This window comes from Artemia franciscana, chromosome 1 (assembly GCF_032884065.1).
Source record: "Artemia franciscana chromosome 1, ASM3288406v1, whole genome shotgun sequence".
NCBI classification, from domain to species: domain Eukaryota; kingdom Metazoa; phylum Arthropoda; class Branchiopoda; order Anostraca; family Artemiidae; genus Artemia; species Artemia franciscana.
Genome location: NC_088863.1, coordinates 43,754,925 through 43,781,011, shown reverse-complemented (window position 1 = coordinate 43,781,011; position 26,087 = coordinate 43,754,925). Strand labels below are relative to the sequence as shown.

Below are 26,087 nucleotides of genomic sequence, written 5' to 3'. Positions count from 1 at the left end.
TGTATTTCTTAAGTAATTTATCAAAAACTATCGTTTAAATAAAATGAAAGAATGTCTGGTATCTAACTGGAAGAATTTGTTGATTTTAAGCACAAATTTTTCAGCCTGAGAAATTACTTTTTTAACTCTAAGTCCCCCTGCTCCCACAAACGTTTATGCCATTGAAGACATTTGCTTCACCGAGTGACCTGGTATCTGGCTATCAAAGAGAATCTAAGGTCTAAATTCTTAGCTATTTCAAAAATCTCAGGATCCCCAAAATTTCTACAAATCCAAACAAGATCGGCATTGTGAACGAAATAATACTGGCATAAATTTTTATAAAAATATTTATTTGACGCTATCATTAAAAGTACATCAGCCACATATTTAGAAAGAGAGCTGGCAGAAAATGATTTATTAAAAAATTTCACTTTGCGAAAACGTAAAAGCATTGAGTAGTACAGTGTTAACAGACTAGTAATAGATTTCAAAATTCGCGTGTAAAAATATATATTATAAGAAGTAAGAATCTTTTTCCCAATCTATCTGTTTTAGTTGTAATCTAGGTCAATTCAAAATTATTTTGGAGCTGTAATTAGGATATTTAGGCTATATATATATATATATATATATATATATATATATATATATATATATATATATATGTATGTATGTATGTATATATATATGTATATATATATATATATATATATATATATATATATATATATATATATATATATATATATATATATATATATATATATATATATTCTAAATTATGCATAAATAAATTTAAATTATGTAATAATAAGTAAATTATAATTTCGAAAAATGTTCTGACAATATAATCCTTAAATGGATTTATTCTAAAATTGTAGAAAAGCATTAGTTGGTAACCCAAATATTTTGATATCATTTCTTGGACCATCTAACACTTTCCTTTTTAAGATATGAAAAATGCAGTTAAAAGAATAGAAAACAGACTCAAATAGAACGTATTTCGATACTCGGTGTGTGTTCCACAGCCAGACAAAGGCCCAACTGTTCGACACTGTTTTCGCTTCAGCAAAGTTAACTCTCCCGAAGATCTTCTTCCAATAATGCACAAAACATAATAATTTTCAGATTCAAGGCCATCGATAAAGCTGGTTCTTATTCCGTAGCCAATATCCTTTTCAACAATAGGGTCTAACCTATAATCGAAGATAGGAATTGCACTAGATAGGTCGTTACTCTGAGTTCGGGCGCCTTGACTTGGAAAGATGATAGCACGGAAATCGCTAATGTCCTTTCTCGTAGAAACTACCCATGAAAATATGATTCGAGTTGATGAACTGGAAGAACAAAAAAAGTCAACAAATGATAATATAATCTTGTCATCTAGCTGACTTGTACTTTTTGAAATAATGATTACGACGTGGAAGAAATTTTGAATCATGGTTGTGAAAAACAAAAACAGTTGTTTTGTTTTTAAATTTATACAAAGAAGTCTAAAAGGGTAATATCAAGACACTTTCGCTTTGGTTGATGGGTATTTTAGTGGATATATCAGTGCCTCGTTGATAAGAATCTAGATGTGGCAGCTCTAAGGCCTTTTCTGTTGACAAATTGAATTGCAAAATGTAACTTAGTCTATAAGAGATACTATTTTACTGACAATCAGGATCATGGGAAATCTGTTCCAGTGGTAATTGGAGTAGTCACATTCACTTAGTGGAGTTATATGATCGTAAACTTTTTATTTTTATCAGTCTATGGTTAAACCATAGAAGAAAATCTGTAACAAAAATCTCTATGAGACAGTCCCGCCTATTTCATGCAATGGGGGTCTTAATTACAACTACTCGTTTTCTCCACAGATTATATTCGGCTTTTTCTCGTTGGAAAAAAGCATCGCCCTTGTTCTAACACTATCGAGAAATACAAATATTTCTGCATATATTTCATCACTTAGCAAGAAGAAAGATATTGCCAATAAGTCACTGCACTTCACCGAAAACAAAATATATTCTACAGAGTTTCTCTTTTATGGCATTAATATGCAAAAAATTACTGAGACTTTCAGGAATGAATGTCATTATTTATTGAAAAATCAGTTTTCTTTCATTAATTCTTTTCAGTAATTAAACAAACAAAAAGCAAGTTTCTTCAACTGAAAGTAAGGAGCAATATTAAAACCCAAAACGAACAGAAATTATTCCGTATATGAAAGGGGTTGCCCCCTAGAGCTTAAAGCAGTTTTAAGAAAGATTCATATTCTAATTAAACGGCCCTTGCGTTTCAGGAGCCATTCTTAAAAAATTGGGACAAACAGTCAAACTTTAGCGTAAAATTCTTTTACACTTGCAGTTAGCTACTTCGCTCTTTACTTTTGTCACCTACAATTTGAACATTTAAACTTTGTAGAACTGGAGAAAAACACAACGCCTCTGTGGCAATATGGGTATTTTATTTAGAAATCTATGCCTTCTTGTCTTAGAGAAGGATTTTTGAACACTTGTCATTCCAAAAAATGTTTTCTCATGGACTTAATCTGAAAGGGTTTATTAATATAAAAGCAAGAACATTTTTGTATTTCTTATGAGGGTCAACAGCTATTAAGGAGGCTGATCAATGCATCATTTATGGTTATCTAAAATCTTAGCCCAGGTCAATAGTTTCTGCTATCAGTGAAGCAGAAGATTCATTGAACTTCCTAAAAACGTTGTTTTGATAGATCTCTTCTTCTTTAAAATATCTTGATATACCAGGAGGATCATTAAAAATATAGAAATAATGATACTAATTATCAGATAAGTGGAGTCCAGACTTAGACTCCTCTGATAAGATCATCCAGTTCGTCGTTTGATTCCTCTGTCCCATTTTAGAAACACTGATTCCATCGATCCTTAACGTGATCCTTAGCTGTCAAGCGATCCCCAATAGTCATTCACTTGTTTGGTAACGGCTAAGAAGGTTGTTCTGCTTGAAATTTACCCTTATTCACAATCTTCGCACATGTTGCGTGTTATAGCTCTAGGTTAAAAGAATACTAAAGCCCGTAAACATTTTTATCTTTTGAATAATTATTATGCACACGTTTTTCTTATCTCCAATTTTCGCCCTATTTTGTTTTTTCCAGGGATTTTCATTTACACTGATTAAAAAAAAATATAATAATAATGATAACAAAATGGCCAGCGTTGTAGCTGACAACGGAAATCGAAAGCTGTTATGACTGTCATTTGTAAAGTTTTTCCTAGTCTTTACATGACACCGAGAAAGTCGTAAATCTTGAATTAGAGCCCGCACAAACTGTCACAGTTCCCAAGCAGAGCTGCTGATGGAGCACAAAAGACCCATAGAAAAGGTTAAACGAAGAGTCATAAATCAGAAAAAATATATTCTGTCTTTGAAAGCAGGATTGATTTTACCAATTCTGAATAAGTGACAGATGCAAAGAAAAAGTTCAATCGGTTGGTATCCTGCCAAGTATTTGATGAATTATTAAACTTTATATTATAGGATATTGCTTGACAAATGTACTGATTTTGCTACTTCACCCGTGAATGGTAAAATTTAAATATATACAGCAAAAAGAACCCGGGCTATTGAAGGACTTACAAAATATGAAATACCTAATGTCTTGCCACCATACAAATTCTAATTATTGAGGTTATCAGCTCTACTCATGTTAATTTTTGCTCGTTTTGAGTTTGACTCAGCTATTTATGGTAATTTCTGTTTCTTTGAGTTTCATTCATTTATTGATAATAATTTGTGGTAGTTTTACGCTTTGAAGGTTATTCAACTTTTTTCTGCTCATTCTTGGCTTAATAGAGCTCTTTACTTTTCTTTGAAAAATTTGTTTTGTGGAAAAAGTTTTTACATTAATTTTTGTTCGTTTTCTATTCACATGGTCTTATTCATGGAAAAAATGAATTTTTTTTTCAGTTTTTCAAACAATTCGTGGTAACGAACTGTAGTCAGGAGCGCCCGGCTCAATAGTAACCAAAACTAAAAAAAACATAATTTTAATATTAATAGTTACATCAAAAGAATCGCATTTTAATGATGATTTTAAATATCATTATGCGTGTTTATTTGTTTTTTTATTGTTTTTTTTTCCAGGGGTGATCGTATCAATTCAGTGGTCCTAGAATGTCACGAGAGGGCTCATTCTAACGGAAATTAAAAGTTCTAGTACCCTTTTTATGTGACCAAAAGAATTGGAGGGCGCCTAGGCCCCCTCCCACGCTTGTTTTTTCTTCAAAGTCACCGGATCAAAATTCTGAGATTTCCATTTTATTTACCATAGTCGAATAACCTAATAACTATGTCTTTGGGGACGACTTACTCCCCCACAGTCCCCGTGGGAGGGGCTGCAAGATAGAAAACTTTGGCCAGTGTTTAAATATAGTAATGGTTATTGGGAAGTGTACAGATGTTTTCAGGGGGATTTTTTTGGTCGGGGGGGTATATGCTGAGGAGGGGGGTTACGTGGGAGGTTCTTTCCATGGAGGAATTTTTCATGGGGGAAGAGAATTTCAATGAAGGGGGCGCAGAATTTTCTAGCATTATTTAAAAAAAACAATGAAAAAAAAATATGAAAAGTTTCTTCATCTGAAAGTAAGGACCAGCATTAAAACTTAAAACGAACTGAAACTATTACGCATATGAGGGGTTCACCTCCTCGTAATACCTCTCTCGTTACGCTAAAGTATTTTTAGTAATGTCAACTGTTTATTCTACGGCCTGTGTGATTCAGGGGTCATTCTTAAGGAATTGGGACAAAAATTAAGCTTTAATGTGAAGAGCAAGGTATTGACGAGGGGGTTAACCCCCTCATATACGTAGTAAAAACCTACGAATATAGAAGTTCGTTACGTAAGTCAATTCGTAAGTTACATATATTTTTCAATAATGAAAACATTCGTAAAAAAATTAAAAGTCCTAGTTGCCTTTTTAAGTAATCAAAAAATTGGAGGACAACTAGGCCTCCTCCTCCGCTCCTTTTTTCTCAAAATCTTCCGATTAAAATTGTGAGAAAGACATTTAACCAAAAAAAAAAATAATATGCAAATTTCGTTTTAATAATTTATGTGCGGAGAGCCAAAATTAAAACATGCATTAGTTCAAACAAGTTCAGAAATTAAATAAAAAAACAAGTTTTTTTTAACTGAAAGTAAGGAGTGACATCAAAAATTAAAACGAACAGAAATTACTCCGTATATGAAAGAGGTTTTTCCTCCTCAACACCCCACTCTGTACGCTAATTTTTTTACTGTTTTAAAAAGTAGAGTTAAGAGAAAGAGTCAAACTTCAGCGTAAAGAGCGGGGCGTTGAGGAGGAAAAACCCAACTGAGTAATTTCTGTTCGTTTTAAGTTTTAATGTCGCTCCTTACTTTCAGTTTAAAAAAAACTTGTTTTTTTATTTAATTTTCCATAAGAGTCTATAGCATAGTTTACTGTTTGTATGTTGGAGAAACTTTTTCAACAATTTTTAATCCTGACACAAACTGTATTTATCAATTTAATTCTATAGCTTCTGAAGTTGACCTAAAAAATAATACTTAATATCATTCCCAAAGCATTCTATCTATGCTCTTTGACAACCTGGATACACTTAAACTCTTTTTAATTAATTTAAATTGCAAGAGCAGAAGTAGTAATAGTGTTATCCCGAAGTATCCCAAAGTAGTATCCCATTAGCAGTAGTCTGCACACATTGCCTTTTAGTGAGATGATCTTCTCTTTTAAATATTCACTGAAAGTTCCAACTTAATACGCAATGAATTCTTGAATTACGCTATTTTGACAATGTGCATGCATGTAGCGTCTTTTGTCCAATTTTCCCCTTAATACTATAAATAGATTAGGGTGGTAGTAGTTGAGGAGGTAGTTTTGACAACCTGGATACACTTAAACTTGTAATTGTAACTAAAATTTATGTAACTTAATGTAACTTAAATTTGTAATTTAAAATGTAAAGTTTTTATGAGTCAAACATTTTTTTTAGGAGAGTTTAAACCCCCTAACCCTTCCCCTGGTCACGGCCTTGACTGAAACACAGGGATCGTTTAATTAGAATACGAAGCTTTTTCAAAGCTCAAAAAAACTTACTGTGAAGAACAATTTATTGGGTTAGGGGCAACCCCCCTCCCCCTCATATACGGAATAATTTCTGTATGTTTTAAATTTCAACGTTGCTCTGTACTTTCAGTTGAGAAAACTTGTTTTTCTTAAATTTAATTGCTCAATAAAGCTCAACTCAGCGTAACCGTTCTTTTGGAAGTGATGAAATTTCTTGTATGTATCATTTATTTAGATCTCATAGATTGAATGATCTTTTCTAAGCCCAGTTCAAATCATCGATTGAGGAGCTTTCTCTTGCTTTCTTCCATCAAACAACCTTTTTTCGTATAAGAAACCCTTTTTTTTAAATAGAGCCATTAGAATAGCAGTCAGAATAGCGTGATTAGTGACAGAACATTGAAAAATTCAAACAAAATCTAAACAGAAACTGGCCATTGTGTGAGAGAAGGGAGAGACAAGAAGAGAGAGAGAGAGAAGAGAGAGAGAGAGAGAAAGAGGAAGATTGATGATACTTGTGCCTTACTGTCGACAGCACATTGTTTTGGAATCTTTTTTCTCGTTCTTTTAATTTCAGGTATCTTGTTAGTATTTAGATGCATAGTATTAATGCATCCCAATCTATTCAGATCGTCAATGAGACACTGTTGGACCTTCTCTATAAGAGAGTAAGAGCGGAGGCCAAGAATTTCTATGGTGGAAAGACACCAAAAAAAAATATCCTATTTTCTAGTAAATCCTTCAATAGCCCCGTTTTTTTTTGCTAAGTATTCAGCAATTTAACCAATTATTAAAGCTACGTTCCAATTTTTTAATAATTAGCGCGGCAAATGAACCTAAAAAGATGAATGTTTAGAATCAGTTCATTAGACGATTTTTATCATTTAGTGTACTAATATTTATTTATTAATAGTAGCTTATTATTATATTTCTATTATCTTCTTAATTTATTAGAATATTATGTATTGTAGCTACAATTTAGTTTATACTTTTTATTTTACTGCCCGATTGATATTACGCGATTGCTCTAGGTCTATTGAACTTTCATAATGTAATCCTCCAGTTAAGGGATTTTGACCACGAAAAATGGACTAAATATCTCATAATTGTCACTCACTGGCATTTTTCCCAATTTGAATGAAAATTGTTGTTTTTTGGTAGAAAAAGGCACTTACGTTGTGGCGTGATTACGACCTCTGGTTAGATACAATTACCAATGTCTAAATAGAAAGAAAAATGAAGCAGAGATTTTGCCTCCCTAGCAGGGAAATTTCTCTTTGTTTTCAAAATTGGAGGCGGGGGATAGAACTGGAAATCACAATTCTCAGATAATTAACCAGGAGAAATTGATTTTATATCTCTCATTGGCTATCAGGCTACATTCATTAAATTTAAAATACAATAAAACGCACGATCCGAACAGAATTCCCAGTCTTGGCCTTTACCATGGAATGATAGTTTTATTGATTTGTAATGTTTCATGAATATCAAACTATGTAATTTATTCTGTACTATTTAACCAGTAATAGGGATATTTTTAGAGCCAGAAAAATTTTTAGATAGGAAAAAACTGAAAGTGTTATTATTCCTTTTTACTCTCATTTGACTCTTTAAGGGCAAATTTAATATTCATTCATCCTTAAATTTGTTCACTTTTATTGTATGGTAAAGCTGCTATATAATGCAGCTTTGTTTTGTGATATTCTATTTTAGACCAAATAAGACTATCTATTATAATTATAATAACAGTTAGGTATGCTGGACCTAAAGACCTGGACTATTTCCTGGTTTGTACTGAATTTTTTCTATTGTGACCACATTTAGAAGGTTCATTAAACACAACATTGCTTCTATATATTCATGAATTCCGCTAATACTACATAACAAAAATCTTTCAGGTAAATAAAAAAGAATGTAAGAATTGGTATTATAGCCAATAATATCAACTATTTAACTTGAAGTTCTTTAGAATATCGTCTGACATACAGTGATCCCACCTACCAATGCAAAAGTAAGATTATTGGCCGTATCTTAGTTAAACTTAATGTTTGCGGCACCAAATGATACATAACGGTTCTTTGTTGTAGGATCATTTTATTTACTTGCTAAAAGAAGCAGTAGATATTTTATTTTTATTCAAATGAGTATACAATATTATACAACCATTATATATACAACCGTTAGCTCAATACAATCCCCCTGGGAAGAAAGAAGACACATAGATTGTTGATAGATTATTATTCTATTAAATATCAACAATAATTTTCATTTCTGAATCAACGTCTGTTTGGGAATGTTTCTCACATAGACAGTTTATTCATAAACATGTCTTAAACTATCAGTCAAAATGGGCTGTCGTTTGATTTTTGACTAGGTTACAGCTGTTCCCGCAACCATAATGATTATTATGAGCAGTTTCACCAAACTGAGTTGACGATCAGGCCACGAAAGCACACTGCCGTTATTACAACCCTTATATTTATATTTGAAAATAATTAATCGAAAAGAAAACTGTTTTAAAATTAGAAGTATATCTAAATGTAACTATACTTTAGATGACTTATTTGCAATTTGGGAGTTTAGAATTAGTGACTCGAAAAGTCACAAGCCAATTGCACATCACTGGTGAAAAGTGAAATTTTTATACTCGTTATAGTTGCTTTTTCTTTGGGGGACTGTATACTTCACCATAAAAACTCCATCATTGACAATGAAGGTCACATATCTAATTAAATATTACTTATAACCGTTGAAAACCTTATATTCGCATCATGGTTGTTTAGGAAAACTAAGTGCTTCGTCATGAAAACTCGATCACAGACAATGCTAAGTTAATAAGAAAATTTAGGTTTTAAACAATTCTTTCTACACCATAATAAAGCTTTGTTGCTGGCACTGAAGGTCATAGGGCTGGTTACATATTGCAGGTGAACACTAGAAACCTTACATTTGTCTTTTTTCAAATGACGTGGGATAACTAAGTACTCCATCAGTGACATCGAAAATATTTAAAGGAAAACTGACATGGAAAAGAATAGTTTTCCGACCTTGATGAAACTTCATCATTGGTAGTCAAGGTAACAAGCTTAATTAAATATCAAATGTAAGCCCTGAAAACCCTGCATCTGTGGGCATTTTTCTAAATCGTGCAGAAGAACTAAGTATTTTCTCAAGGAAAATCGGCCAGTGGCACTGTAGAAATTTATAAGAACATGCTTATGGAATACAATGATTTTGATATCGTATTGGATCTTCACTACTGGCAGTGAAGGATACAACCCTGAGTAAATATTAATGATGAGCACTGAAAATTGAATGTTCAATGCTCAAGATCCAAGGTTTTCTTGGAGTAATAGGTTTTGACCTATAAGGCATATTAGTAGAATCATGAAACCAACTCAAATATTTTGAAGTTGACTATAAACCTGATTTGTGTAATAATTTACGAAAAAATATGAATTTATGTGATTGTTCCCACTCAAGCCCGTACCTCTCCCCCTAAATTTCGAAGATTCATACGGTTCTTTTTGTGCCATAAACTTGCGACATAATTTGTCTATAATTTGCGTTCACATCCGAACTCCCTGTCCTCCCAGTAAAAAAAAAGTAATTTTATGCATACACATCTACTTCAGAATCATTTGAATATTAACAGCTTAATTATAATGACAGCCTTCAATTTGAAACGACTAGTACTTTATCAAGGTTTAAATTTATTTAACCAACCTTCTAACTATATTAGCCAAGTCCCAGTTTTATGTTTAAACCCAACTACTATTTTAGATGCAAAAAAATACTTTCAACGTTTCTTTTTGACTTTAATACAAAATCTTCACACCAGATTTAAATACAAACTATTTGTCAGTAATACAATATCTTCTACCAGTTTGAGGCAGAGCTCAACATAATATGGTTGAAGCCAATTTAGTAGAGCATTCTTTCTTTTTCCTATAATTTAATATTACTAATCAGTATGCTACTTTTATAGATAACATAATTAAGCGTAAATTTGACAAAACTTTCTATATGACTAGGGAGAAAAATGAAGCTAAAGTTTTTATTTAGTTTGTTGATGTTTATTTTTGGACATTTTTTTCTTATTTTATTTTTATGAAGATGCTATTGATGGTTATATTTTGAAGTTGGAAAATCTTGCTATACTTTAATTGTTTAATTTTAATAATGCTTATTGAGTAAAGCTAATATTTGCAAAAATGTTCTTTCAGCAAATACATAAAAATAGTATTCCTTTACCTTGTTATATCGATAAATTCCAAGTCCGGTAGAAGATCATATTGCTGACCAACTATACCACTTGTCGAGAGAGAACACGAAAGATCTTCTTGAGAAAGTTCTTTCAGATGTTTGCCTCTAAAGGTTTGTGGGGCATAACACTGAAGTTGCGACCAAATGCCATACGAATTTTCTAGGTCCAGCCATTTCTTAAGAGGTCTCATACGACAATCACAGGCTATTGGATTCCCTTTAAAAATTAATACGCATTGATTAAAATCGATTATATGTATACAGAGTGTAAAAGAAATTGTTCGTTGAAGTATAAGATTAAGTTTTATGCTCCAACAGTAAATAATATAATAAGTAATACATAAAGATATCATAATTAGAAAAATATATCTAAGCATATAAAATAAAATTTATATGTGATAATTAATGTATAATTTACTCGCTGGGTATACAAAACAGAATTCAAGCTAGCAAAATGAACCTTTCTTATAATAACTTCGAAGGGATGAGAATGGCTATAGAGTATTGAAAATTTGAGAAAAAATCTACCGACGTGACTCCGTAAAAAAAAAATAGTACTTGCATCAATGGCACTTCATAAATGTTTTCTTGCGTTTAAACTATTTAAAAGTAATGGCAATTGTGTAAATGCTTCAATATATTTTAAAAACTGAGTTACTAAATAATTGAATGACTGAATTTTTAATCATTAATGATAAACTACTATTTGTTAATATTTAATTGTTTTAATACTAAAAGTTTAAGTTATTAATATATTAATTAAACATTAATTAATTGAATTGAATAATACCAAAATATTGCTTTAAGAAAAAATTAGTTTATTTTTGTAAAGCCAATCGATACGTCTCGAAAGAGCCCTCTCCCGATATTATAGGACCATTGATTCCATGCGATCATCTCTGGAGAAAAAACAAACAAACAAATAAACGCTCATCTGTGATAATTAGTATATTTTGACAAAATTTATAATACCGCAATTTTGCAAAGTAGGAGCATGAAACCTCTGCAGTTCGGTGCTCTGATAGGCTGAATCTGATGTTGCGATTTTCATTAAAATTTCTTGTGTTTTTAGGGTTGTTTCTTCTTTTTATTCTAAAATCAGGCAAATTTTCTTGACAGTTCGTTACCACAAGACATTAATTTTCCATAATTCCATAGAAAATGGTGTGTTTCAACTTCATTGGTTTACATCTGTGACTTACTTTTGTAAGCCAATCAAAATATTTCTTATTTCTTGAAAAATAAATAACTTCTCCTTTTTAAACCATATTGTTGTAAAATCACGTTTGTAAATTCTAAGCAGTAAAACAAACGAAATTCAATCACCCCTGATCGATTCTCCTGTGCAATTATTATAGCCACTATAATGAACAAAAAGTTTTGATTCATATCATTTTTTTTACAGTTTGTCCCTCTATTTCTATACGATATGCCTCGCTCGTAAACACTAAACCGAGTGTAAGTTCCTATGAAATGGGGTTTAATAATGCATAATCGTCATTGTTAGCAAGTCGTTGATATAAACAAAATCAAAAAGGCTGGTGAAAAACAAGAGTCATCCTTTTTGAATAGTTTTTTGTGCGTTTTTGTGCATTGAGTCGCGTCTTCTTTGAAAATGTAATGTTTGATTTATGCTTTGAAGATATTCCTTCGATATTATTCAGTCTATAGAGTCAGGAAACTTTGACCTAAACCCACGTATGAGAAACATGGTAGGGCGAATTTTTAAATACAATTGGGAAGGTAGGGTGCAACTTAATTTTCAATCAAAGAGCAGCACTCATTTTTCCGAGGTTAAACCCATCGTCAAAAATTGCATAAACCAAGTGGAACATGCCAAACACGACATATGTGTGCCTCACTTGCCAAAAAGAGTCTGGGTCTGGTGGAAGTGTGCTAAGCGTGACAGAACAGGCAGGTGGGAAGTGACCTTACCAATTTTTCAAAAGTTCTAAGCTTAATATTGGGTAAAATATGCGAAGTTAACCAATCTCCTTAAATAGAGAAAGCCATTTCGATTGGGGTATAAGAAGGTCATATTACCCATTAGCCAGTGTTGTCACATAAAAGCTCATAGATTGTGCAACCCTTTTGCCAAGAAATGGGAAAAATATTTAAGAAAGTTTCATTTTGGCGCTTCTATTATGCTTACTATGGCTTTCCTCTAAAATTTCCTCTAACTAAGGGGCACTAGCTTTCCTCTAAAATTTCCTCTAACTAAGGGGCACTAGCTCATGGGTCCTATATTAATCTGGCTCTAGATGCTGAACAATTTTTTATGGTAGGCTAATTGGATGAGCAACAAACAAAAGTGCTCACAAAAAAGGCCATAGGATAAATAGATTAATAAGGAAAGATAAAAAGATTAAAGCAGGATAAAGTACGTAAATAATTACGTCCCAGGATAAAGAAATATATACATTTTTTTTTTTTTTACATACCTTCTAAGTTGATAAGGGTTCCATTCTCAATTCTAGGGAGGATTGTATCGTCAAATGTCTGAATACGGTTATAAGAGGCATCAACGTATGTTAAATATGTCAAATTGAAAATGTCCCCACGTGGAAGCTCTTCAAGTTTGTTGTGGCTAATATTCAGGATCTTCAGGTTTTCAATGTTGCCAATTTCCTGTGGTTGGAAGTGTGTTAGTTCGTTCTTGGAAAGATCAAGCTCTTCTAAGCCAACCATTTTCACGAATACACCTAAAATATGGAATTATTTATTTATATTAAAGCGAATGCAAACCTACAACGAACCAACTGGGAGGGGGTCCTCAATATAGGTATACACTTTACACTCTAATCTCTGTCTGTGGATTAAGACAGAGTTCAGACTCTGTGACTCTAAAACTCTGTCTGTCTGTGGATCAGGTGACGTCATGTTTCTGTGTCGGCTGACGTCATGTTTTCGACTGACGAAATTACAGACCGGGACATCTGGACACAAATGACGACCGGGACACCGGCACATAGGGAATATAAATGACGACCGGGACACAAGGAATGTTCGATTAGCAATCACCATCAACAAAGCACCGGGACACAAATGACGACCGGGACACAGGGAGTATAAATGACGACCAGGACATTAGTAAAAAAAATTAAAAACTAAAAAAAAGGGTAAAAACTACAAAAAAACTAAAAAGAAAAAAAACTAAAAACTAATAAAAAACTAAAAAAGCTAAAAAGCTAAAAAAAAACTAAAAAAGAAAATAAAATGAAAAAGGAAAAAAAATGAAAAATAAAGGAGAAAAACAAAACTAAAAAAAAGAAAAAAAAAGGTAAAAAACTAAAACCTAAGAAAAGACCAATTCAAAAATGAATGTATATACAGACCGGGACACAAATGACGACCGGGACACCAGGACATGACGACCGGGACACAGGGACACAACTACAACAGGGACGCCGGGGGGGCTCAGGGGGATATATGAATGACGATGGCGACACAGGGAATCGTCGATTAGCAATCACCATCAACAAAGCTCAAGGGCAATCATTAGAATCATGAGGTATAGATCTGAATGCGGATTGTCTTCCCATGGACCATTATATGTTGCATGTTCAAGAGTCGTTAAACCTGACATTCTATTTATATGCACAGACAATGGGACAGCAAAGAATGTTGTATATTCGCAAGTTTTACGTAGTTAAAAACATATATATATATATATATATATATATATATATATATATATATATATATATATATATATATATATATATATATATATATATATATATATATATATATATATATATATATATTTATATATATATATATATATATATATATATATATATATATATATATATATATATATATATATATACTAGCTGTTGGGGTGGCGCTTCGCGCCACCCCAACACCTAGTTGGTGGGGGCGCTTCGCGCCCCCCCCAAGCCCCCCCGCGCGCGTAAGTCGTTACGCGCCATATTAGTTACGCGCCATTGTAGTTGTGTCCCTATGTCCCACCTGTGAATATAGATATATATATATATATATATATATATATATATATATATATATATATATATATATGTTTTTAACTACGTAAAACTTGCGAATATACAACATTCTTTGCTGTCCCATTGTCTGTGCATATAAATAGATTGTCAGGTTTACCGACTCTTGAACATGCAACATATATTGTCCATGGGAAAACAATCCGTATTCAGATCTATACCTCATGATTCTAATGATTGCCCTTGAGCTTTGTTGATGGAGATTGCTAATCGACTATTCCCTGAGTCGCCATCGTCATTTATATATCCCCCTGTGCACCCCGGCGTCCCCTTTGTAGTTATGTCCCTGTGTCCCGGTCGTCATTTATATTCCCTGTGTCCCGGTCGTCATTTGTGTCCCGGTGTTCCAGTCTGTGATTTCTCTTTGAGTGTCCCGGGCGTCATTTATATTCCTTGTGTCCCGGTGTCCCGGTCGTCATTTATATCCCCCTGTGCCCCCCGGCGTCCCCATTGTAGTTGTGTCCCTGTGTCCCGGTCGTCATTTATATTCCCTGTGTCCCGGTCGTCATTTGTATCCCGGTGTCCCGGTCTGTATATACATTCGTTTTTTAGTTTTGTTTTTCTCCTTTATTTTTTTCCTTTTTTCTTTTCATTCTTTTTTAGTTTATTTAGATTTTTAGATTTTTTAGTTTTTTTATTAGTTTTTAGTTTTTTTGTAGTTTTTACCATTTTTTTAGTTTTTTTAGTTTTTTTTTTACTTATGTCCTGGTCGTCATTTATACTCCCTGTGTCCCGGTCGTCATTTGTGTCTCGGTGCTTTGTTGATTGCTAATTTATATTATATTTATATTTATATTTTTTATATTTATTAATATTTTTTTAGTTTTCTTTTTCTCTTATTTTTCAGTTTTTTCCTTTTTTTTTAGTTTTTTCTTTTTTAGTTTTTAGTTTTTTTTGTTTTTTACCTTTTTTTAGTTTTTTTAGTTTTTTAGCTTTTTTAGTTTTTTTATTAGTTTTTAGTTTTTTTTTAGTTTTTACCTTTTTTTAGTTTTTTCAGTTTTTTTTAGTTTTTAGTTTTTTACCTTTTTTTAGTTTTTTTTAGTTTTTTAGCTTTTTTAGTTTTTTTTCTTTTTAGTTTTTTTTGTAGTTTTTACCTTTTTTAGTTTTTTTTCTTCTTTTGTATTAGTGTGAAATAATTCAGACGTCATATGCGGACAAACACGACGTCACTCGACAGACAGACAGACAGACATAACCCACAAACAACTTATTTTTATATATATTTATTCATATTTTTTTAGTTTTCTTTTTCTCTTTTATTTTTCAGTTTTTTCCTTTTTTTTAGTTTTTTTCTTTTTTAGTTTTTAGTTTTTTTTAGTTTTTTACCTTTTTTTAGTTTTTTTTTAGTTTTTTTAGTTTTTTAGCTTTTTTAGTTTTTTATTAGTTTTTATTTTTTTTGTAGTTTTTGCCTTTTTTTATTTTTTTCAGTTTTTTTTTAGTTATTAGATATTTACCTTTTTTTTAGTTTTTTTTAGTTTTTTAGCTTTTTTAGTTTTTTTTTCTTTTTAGTTTTCTTTGTAGTTTTTACCTTTTTTAGTTTTTTTCTTCTTTTGTATTAGTGTGAAATAATTCAGACGTCATATGCGAACAAACATGACGTCACCTGATCCATCCACAGACAGACAGACAACTTATTTTTATATATATAGATAGATATATATATATCTATATTCAAAGGTGGGACATAGGGACACAACTACAATGGCGCGTAACTAATATGGCGCGTAACGACTTACGCGCGCGGGGGGGCTTGGGAGGGGCGCGAAGCGCCCCCACCAACTACGTGTTGGGGTGGCGCGAAGCGCCACCCCAACAGCTAATATATATATATATATATATATATATATATATATATATATATATATATATATATATATATATATATATATATATATATATATATATATATATATATATATATATATATATATATATATATATATACTAGCTGTTGGGGTGGCGCTTCGCGCCACCCCAACACCTAGTTGGTTGGGCGCTTCGCGCCCCCCCCCAAGCCCCCCCGCGCGCGTAAGTCGTTACGCGCCATATTAGTTATGCGCCATTGTAGTAGTGTCCCTGTGTCCCACCTGTGAATATAGATAGATTTATATATGTGTTTCAAACTACGTAAAAATTGCGAATAAACAACATTCTTGGCTTTCCCATTGTCTGCGCATATACAAAGCCGTATGTACTAATAATGACGTCATATGCAAACGCTCTTTTTACAAACAAACAAACATGCATCCACACAACTCGTTTTTATATAGATAGATAGATAGATAGATACAATACAAATTAACTGCGTAAAACTTGCGAATATACAACATTCTTCGCTGTCCAATTGTCGCTGCATATAAATACATTGTCAGGTTTACCGACCCTCGAACATGCAACGTACAATTGTCCATGGGAAAAACAATCAGTATTAAGATCTATACCACATTTTTCTAATGATTGACCTTGAGCTTTGTTAATGGTGATTGCAAATACTAATCGAATTGGGAATTGCAATCTTTTAAATTGAAAAAGCAGATCCGTTGGAATCATGGGAATGCGAGGAATAAGAACAGCCTCACCCTCATAAGGCCCTGTCAAGATTGTGGCCTCTATTAGGTTTTCCATTGTTTTTCTTACGGCAAGTCGCGTGCCATTGCAAAGCTTTGGTGGGTTGATATTTCTTAAAAGTATTATTGGTACGCCTATTTTTAGTTGTAGCACGTGTGGTGGAAACCCTGAAGGATCTATGGAATTTAAAAATTCAGATGGATAATTAACCGCTTCATTTGGTTCCAAAACTGTGTCGACTGACTTGTAAAGGACTGCCTGGTCTCGAATCTTGGTCAAAACAATATTGTTGATTTCGTGGACGTCTATATTTTTGGGTGCGAGAATCGCTCTTTCACTTAGCCATTTATTATTTTTATAATTTTTTAGAATATTCGGAAATACTTTTTCAATCAATTCATTTTTGGACGTCACTAAATTACAGAAATCAGCAGGTAGTTGTATACGTCCTGAAATTGAGTCTACTGTTTGACCAGAGTCATCGTTTTGCAATCGGACACGCATATTTGTAGTTATTTTTAATATTTTTACGTGTGCCCATAAATTAGAATTTTTTAGGCAAGCATTCATTTCGTCTGCAGGAGTTAAACTACGTAAAAATTGCGAATATACAACATTCTTGGCTTTCCCATTGTCTCTGCATATACAAAGCCGTATGTACTAATAATGACATCATATGCTCGTTTTTATATAGATAGATAGATAGATAGATACAATACAAATTAACTGCGTAAAACTTGCGAATATACAACATTCTTCGCTGTCCAATTGTCGCTGCATATAAATAGATTGTCAGGTTTACCGACCCTCGAACATGCAACGTACAATTGTCCATGGGAAAAACAATCAGTACTAAGATCTATACCACATTTTTCTAATGATTGACCTTGAGCTTTGTTAATGGTGATTGCAAATGCTAATCGAATTGGGAATTACAATCTTTTAAATTGAAAAGGCAGATCCGTTGGAATCATGGGAATGCGAAGAAAAAGAACAGCCTCACCCTCAAAAGGCCCTGTCAAGATTGTGGCCTGTATTAGGTTTTCCATTGTTTTTTTTACGGCAAGTCAAGTGCCATTGCAAAGCTTTGGTGGGTTTATATTTCTTAAAAGTAGTATTGGTACGCCTATTTTTAGTTGTAGCACATGTGGTGGAAACCCTGAAAGATCTATGGAATTTAAAAATTCAGATGTATAATTAACCGCTTCATTTGGTTCCAAAACTGTGTCGACTGACTTGTAAAGGACTGCCTGGTCTCGAATCTTGGTCAAAACAATATTGTTGATTTCGTGGACGTCTATATTTTTGGGTGCGAGAATCGCTCTTTCACTTAGCCATTTATTATTTTTATAATTTTTTAGAATATTCGGAAATACTTTTTCAATCAATTCATTTTTGGACGTCACTAAATTACAGAAATCAGCAGGTAGTTGTATACGTCCTGAAATTGAGTCTACTGTTTGACCAGAGTCATCGTTTTGCAATCGGACACGCATATTTGTAGTTAATTTTAATATTTTTACGTGTGCCCATAAATTAGAATTTTTCAGGCAAGCATTCATTTCGTCTGCAGGAGTTGATCTAGGTATTATAGGTAATGTTTGCCTGAAATCTCCCGCAAGCAATATTAATGTGCTGCCAAAGGGTTTCGACTTCCCTCTCAAATCTTTCAAGCATTGATCCAGAGCCTCGAGCGATTTTTTGTGTGCCATTGTGCACTCATCCCAAATAATAAGTTTGCATTGCTGCAATACTTTACCCATCCCAGATGATTTGGAAATATTGCACGTGGGAGTTTCTGTAGAATGCAAATTCAGAGGCAATTTCAAAGCGGAATGAGCAGTTCTTCCACCAGGCAGCAATGTTGCGGCTATTCCGGACGACGCAATTGCCAACGCTATATCATTTTTTGATCGAATTGATGCCAGAATCAGTTTTATCACAAATATTTTACCAGTACCTCCTGGCGCATCCAAAAAGAAAATCTCTCCAACGTTGTTATCGACACAATGCATTATCGTATCATAAATATCTTTTTGTTCCGACGTTAACTTGGAAATGTTATTTTGTACATACGACAATAGATCACTCGTACTGTAACTTTGTTCACGATCCAATTCTACACATGTCGAAACAGCAGCGATACGGTTAGGTGAAGGCATTCCCAAATCCTGAAGAGGTTTGTTTGCCATACGTACGCACAAATCTTCTATAATAACTAAAGTGTAGTTATAAATTTCTGATGTAAAATCAAAAGTCATATCTGACGTCTCTAACTGTTTTCGATGGAATATATCTTCGGATATTTTTGACTTATATTTTTCCCATAACTCTGTAGGAGCTGATGGAGAGCAAGTTGTTAAAATGATGCCAAACAATGCACGAATTTGACTTGGGGTTGACGTTTCGCACGCGTCATTGATGCAGTTATCCCAGTGTTGGTCATTCTCCAATAAATTCAGAGCTTGGCATGCACTACGGTAAGTGTCATGTATAGTACCGTTTACAGTTCTCAAATACTCAAAGGATGTCGGACCGGGTACATTCACCAAAAGCAGGCGTAGAAAGAAGCATTCATGTTGATTGGGGTGAACGGTGTAGAGTCTTCCTATCGTGGTATCTTTGAAGATGGTAGGTTGGCCGTCGACTGACTTACCCTGTTTTCGACGTTCAAATACTTTATTTTTAGTATTCCACGTGTAATACGAAGGCACTTCAGTATACAGCAGTTTTTTTGCAAAAGAATCATTTTTGCAAAGGGAAAAAAAGCTGTTAATGTTGTATCCGGTGGATTCAGGACTCTTTGTTGCACGTTGGTTTCCGTGAAATAAACACGTTGACCATTCTGTAAATGTACCGCTAAGTGAACAACAGCTGGACTACGTTCATGTATCGGAAATGAAAGAATTCGCCAAACAGCTTCATTACTGCTTATGTATCTTCCAGCCTGATATTGTACGATTTCGTCGAAATCTTTGATTTCGGGCTGCAAGCCAAAAACTGCCATGTCACTGCCTTTGTTGACGTATTTACATATGTATTTGATTGCCTTTACGGAGTTACAGTATTCAACGTTTATGTGTGCATTAAATGTTTTTGATAATAATGGGGAATATGGAACAACCCACTGGTTATCTACTTCGATGGTGGTACCGTTACGCTTCTTTATTATTGCTGTTTTACCGCCATCTTCAGTAGATCTTCTTTTATATTGTGGGTAACCATCATTGCCAGTAATTGTGTTCGATACTAAAAGTCGAGGATATTGCTTTGTGCACCTTCCTTTGGCCATGCATGGTGAATTTTCGTTCAGTGCACCGCAAGGTCCATGTATCATATTTTTTACAATAATATCATGTAACCCCTTATCGACATTTTTATCAGGTATTTCAGCGGAAATCACATCATCAATTTCGTTCGAAGTAATTTTTTTATGTAGCCAGATTAGTATATGTGCGTGTGGCAAACCTCGTTTTTGCCATTCCACTGAGTACATCCAGCATCGCACTGACCCAAACACTTCAAGTTTTACTATGTAGTTTATCAGTGATTTCAACTTTTGCCGGAAGACACGGGCCGTAATGTCATGCCTATGAACCGCCGATTGTCCTTGAAGTAAAAGCTGCAGTATCTCGTCCCAAGATTGATTACATGTAAATGTAATAAATAAATCTGGACGACCATAGAGACGAACATACGCAATAGCATCTTGAGCATATTCATGCATATGACGGGGACTGCCAGCATATGACGAAGGTAAAATTGTTAATCTTCCAACGTTTGTGGTATTACCGTCATTTATAACTGCATCTCGCAAATGAATGTATTGTTCAGAGCGGAGCTTGGTCTGGTTCAGGCGGATATATAGCAAACGTTCTGATTCAATTTTAGCATACATATCAACGACAAATTGGTGAAACAATTCACGGCATTTTAAAATATAATTTTCTTCATCCTGCCGAATCATTAGTCTATAGGAATAATAATGTATTGCACTGCATTTCTTATTCATTTCTTTGTTAGTGGCTGGATTCATCAATTTAATATTAAAGTGATAGCCGTCGGCTCCATCCCAAAAAATGATAGGATATTGTAGGGCATCGTAGCATCGATGAGTTTCAGCAATTCTTAGCAACTGATCGTTTCGCTTATGAAGAATAATATCTCGAGGTAAAAACTGATCACCAACCATAACGATTGCCACTTCGTCGATAGTTGGAGCATTGTATCTACGCACATGTTGGCCAGGAGGCGTTTTGTCACCGGAAATAACAATTTTATGCGTATCAGTAGGCATCAAATCGATGGCTGTTTTGAACACACGCACTAAATTATTATTTTCGTGGAAAAGATGTTGCAATTGGGAAACGATTGTCCTTTCAACGTTGGGAGAAATTTCGCAACGTGCATTCAATTCAGAATTTCTATCACTGATGAAGTACAATTGTAAAAATTTATGATTCTCGCCTGAGAATGGTAGAAGAGAACCTGCTCTATGATAAATTTGCCCTTTTACTTTGAAAGTAGACATAAATTGATCTGGATTTCGATTTGGGCTCCAAACGACGTCATTTGGAAACATGAGTTGTATTTTCTGATTTGTGACAAAAAACGCTTAGATTCTGACGTAGTTCCAGTAAGGAAAGTCTTCAATGGCTCTGGTGGTGCAGCCAATAGAGGAAGTTTAACTTTTCCTGAGGCGCAACACATTCCCATTGTTTCACCATTGAATTTCAAGGCTTTGCAATAGGGACAAATTTTAGACATTGTCCCGATTTGAACACATCTACTCAAGCTATAATCATCGACTGGGTTGTACCTGAATGCCAGGCGATAACTTTCAGGTTGCTCTGATTCCTCGGCACGCTTTCTTTTCTTACTTTCTCTATCAGCAGCAAGCCTGATTTCTTGCTGTTCTTGTAATTCCTCGGCACGCCTTCTTTTTTCACTTTCTCTTTTAGCAGCAAGTCTGCTTCCGCGTTGCTCTGGTAGTTCCTCGGCACGCTTTCTGTTCTTTCTTTCTCTATCAGCCTCAAGCCTGTTTCCTTGCTGTTCTTTTGATTCCTCGGCACGCTTTCTATTCTTTCTTTCTCTATCAGCCTCAGGCCTGTTTCCTTGCTGTTCTTTTGATTCCTTGGCACGCCTTCTTTTTTCACTTTCTCTTTTAGCAGCAAGTCTGCTTTCGCGTTGCTCTGGTAGTTCCTCGGCACGCTTTCTTTTCTGACTTTCTCTATCAGCAGCAAGTTTTTTGGCATAGACTCTTTGAGCATCTTCATCGGCTTTTGCCATTGTAAGTTCATCAGTCATTGTAAACTTAAACATTAATAGATTTCTACGTGAACATATGTCTTAAATATCTTGAATGACGTCACCGTCAAAGCAAAAATGACGACAAATAATTTCATGACGTCAGTCAACACAGAGACATGACGTCACCTGATCCACAGACACACAGACAGACAACTTATTTTTATATAGATAGATAGATAGATAGGTTGTCTGTCTGTCTGTCTGTGGATCAGGTGACGTCATGTTTCTGTGTTGACTGACGTCATGAAGTTAGTTGTCGTCATTTTTGCTATGACGGTGACGTCATTAATGGTATTTAAGACATGCGTTCACGGAAAAATGTTTAATTGTAAAATGACTGAAGAACCTACAATGGCAACAGCCGAGGAAGCTGCTCAAAGAGTCTATGCCAAAAAACTTGCTGCTGATAGAGAAAGTAAGAAAAGAAAGCGTGCCGAGGAATCACAAGAACAGCAAGAAAACAGGCTTGCGGCTAAAGAACGTAAAACCGCTCAGTTAGATGAAAATCCACTTGGAAAGCGAGAGTCAAAACATATCAAAACTGAAAATGATAGCGATGATGATTGGGTTTGGGATTTTGACTTGGATAAGGTCATCAATGCCTACCAGATTTAAGTTAAAAAACAAAGGTTCGGCGATATGTACTTCATAAAGACGCTGAAAAATAAAGAAGAAAAAAACTGAAAAAATGTAAAAAAATAAAAAAAACTAAAAAGAAAAAACACTCAAAGATAAATTACAGACCGGGACACAAATGACGACCGACACAGAGGGAATATAAATGACGACCAGGAACCTCAAAGAAAAATTACAGACTGGGACAACCGGACACAAATCACGACCGGGAATATAAATGACGACCGGGACGCAGGGACACAACTACAACGGGGACGCCGGGGGCACAGGCGGGATATATAATTGACGACTGAGACACAGGGATTGTTTGAATAGAAATTACAGACCGGGACACCGGGACACAAATGACGACCGAGACACTGGGACACAGGGAATATAAATGACGACCGGGACACTCAAAGAGAAAATACAAACTGGGACACCAGGACACAAATGACGACCGGGACACAGGGAATATAAATGCTATTTATATGCACAGACAATGGGACAGCGAAGAATGTTGTATATTCGCATGTTTTACGTAGTTAAAAATATATATTTATATCTATCTCAATTCACAGGTGGGACACAGGGACACAGCTACAATGGCGCGTAACTAATATGGCGCGTAACGACTTACGCGCGCGGGGGGGCGCGAAGCGCCCCACCAACTAGGTGTTACAGCTAGTATATATATATATATATATATATATATATATATATATATATATATATATATATATATATATATATATATATATATATATCTTTCTATATTCACAGTTGGGACACAGGGACACAACTACAATGGCGCGTAACGACTTACGCGCGCGGGGGGGCTTGGAGGAGCGCGAAGCGCCCCCACCAACTAGGTGTTGGGGTGGCGCGAAGCGCCATCCCAACAGCTAGTATGTTATATATATATATATATATATATATATATATATATATATATATATATATATATATATATATATATATATATATATAAATAAGTTGTCTGTCTGTGTGTCTGTCTGTCTGTCAGGTGACGTCATGTTTCTGTGTTGACTGACGTCATGAAGTTAGTTGTCGTCATTTTTGCTTTGACGGTGACGTCATCTATATATATATAAAAATATCATTTTTGCTTTGACGGTGACGTCATTCAAGATATTTAAGACATATGTTCACGTAGAAATCTATTAATGTTTAAGTTTAAAATGACTGATGAACTTACAATGGCAAAAGCCGATGAAGATGCTCAAAGAGTCTATGCCAAAAAACTTGCTGCTGATAGAGAAAGTCAGAAAAGAAAGCATGCCGAGGAATCAAAAGAACAGCAAGGAAACAGGCTTGAGGCTGATAGAGAAAGAAAGAACAGAAAGCGTGCCGAGGAATCAAAAGAACAGCAAGGAAACAGGCTTGAGAGACAGAAGGAGAAAAGGAAGACTGTTTTCCTAAATTAGTGATTAATATAGACCAGCACTTGAATGAGGCCTTAACCCTACTCATCCATACAATCACACAGGTCAAACAGCATAGCCACACACAATCAACCATAAAGAATAATCCATGGACAGGCAGTCATGTCGTCAATAAGTATAAGTCGTCATTTACCAAACAATAGAAAAAATAATATAGACAAATAATTCAGAGGCAATACCCAACATAAGGGCTCATCAGGAGAATACACTGGCCTATATAGGGTTTCGCCACTCTAAATTCTCTACCCAGCACAGTGTTGTGGCTACCACAGAATATCCATGGCATCCCCGCGTCAGGTATCACCCCCAAAATACATGCCTATGAAAAAAAAACCAGCAAATGTAAAACAACCAAGTAAAACCAAAAACAAGCTTATCCTGTTAATATATCCCTCCTTTTAGCAACAATAGGTAAACTAAATATTATAAATTTTACCAAATCACAAATATTAACACATTGCAAAAAACCTGAATGAACTAAACAATTATATAATTCATCTTTACCATGTGGCTAACTTTTTAGAAAATCCGCTCAATTAGAAACACAATTCAAAATAAATGGCGCTGTGACAACATTTCTCGAACCTCCGAAATTAGTTAAAAATTTCTTTAAGTATTTAGACATATATGTATATATATATATATATATATATATATATATATATATATATATATATATATATATATATATATATATATATATATATATATATATATATATGTGTGTTTTTAACTACGTAAAACTTGCGAATATACAACATTCTTCGATGTCCCATTGTCTGTGCATATAAATAGATTGTCAGGTTTACCGACTCTTGAACATGCAACATAAAATTGTCCATGGGAAAAACAATCCGTATTCAGATCTATACCTGACTATTCTAATGATTGCACTTGAGCTTTGTTCATGGTGATTGCTAATTAATCGAACATTCCCTGTGTCCCCGTCGTCATTTATATATCACCCTGTGCCCCCGGCATCACCCTTGTAATTGTGTTCCGGTCGTCATTTATATTCCCAGTATCCCGGTCGTCATTTGTGTCCCAGTGTCCCAGTCTGTAATTTCTCTTTGAGCGTCCCAGTCGTCATTTATATTCCCTTTGTCCCGGTCGTCCCGGTGTCCCGAACCTATTACCTGGAACATACCGCGTTACCAACTCAGCTACATCGGCTTGTATACTTTCGTTTTTGAATTGGTATTATGATGAAATAATTCAGACGTCATATGCGGACAGACAGACAGACAGACATAACACACAAACAACTTATTTTTATATATATAGAAGATATATATATACATATATATTGTGATTCCTCGGCACGCTTTCTGTTCTTACTTTCTCTATCAGCCGCAAGCCTGTTTTCTTGCTGTTCTTGTGATTCCTCGGCATGCTTTCTTTTCTTACTTTCTCTATCAGCCGCAAGTTTTTTGGCATAGACTCTTTGAGCAGCTTCCTTGGCTGTTGCCATTGTAGGTTCTTCAGTCATTTTACAATTAAACATTTTTCCGTCCACGATCTTCTTACAATTTAAAATTTGTCTGAACATTAAATACCTTTAATGGCGTCATCGTCATAACAAACATGACGACAACTAACTTCATGATGACATGACATGACTTCACTCGACAGACAACTTATTTTTATATATATATAAATATATATATATATATATATATATATATATATATATATATATATATATATATATATATATATATATATATATATATATATATATATATATATATATATATATATGTATATATATATATATATA

General features: G+C 34.1%; 1 protein-coding gene across 2 annotated transcripts in view; it reads right to left on the bottom strand.

Annotated features, from left to right (window-relative positions):
- Nucleotides 1-747: 747 nt before the first annotated feature.
- The window catches only part of LOC136030071 (protein artichoke-like), a 101,439-nt gene continuing 76,099 nt past the window's right edge, over nucleotides 748-26,087 (bottom strand). For both annotated transcript variants that reach the window (XM_065708710.1, XM_065708720.1), the window contains exons 6-8: nucleotides 12,765-13,025; nucleotides 10,312-10,540; nucleotides 748-1,319 (exon numbers count right to left, since the gene is read on the bottom strand). In XM_065708710.1, coding sequence (XP_065564782.1) covers nucleotides 929-1,319; nucleotides 10,312-10,540; nucleotides 12,765-13,025 — 881 coding nt within the window. In that variant the 3' untranslated portion in view covers nucleotides 748-928. The remainder of the gene's footprint in view (nucleotides 1,320-10,311; nucleotides 10,541-12,764; nucleotides 13,026-26,087) is intronic.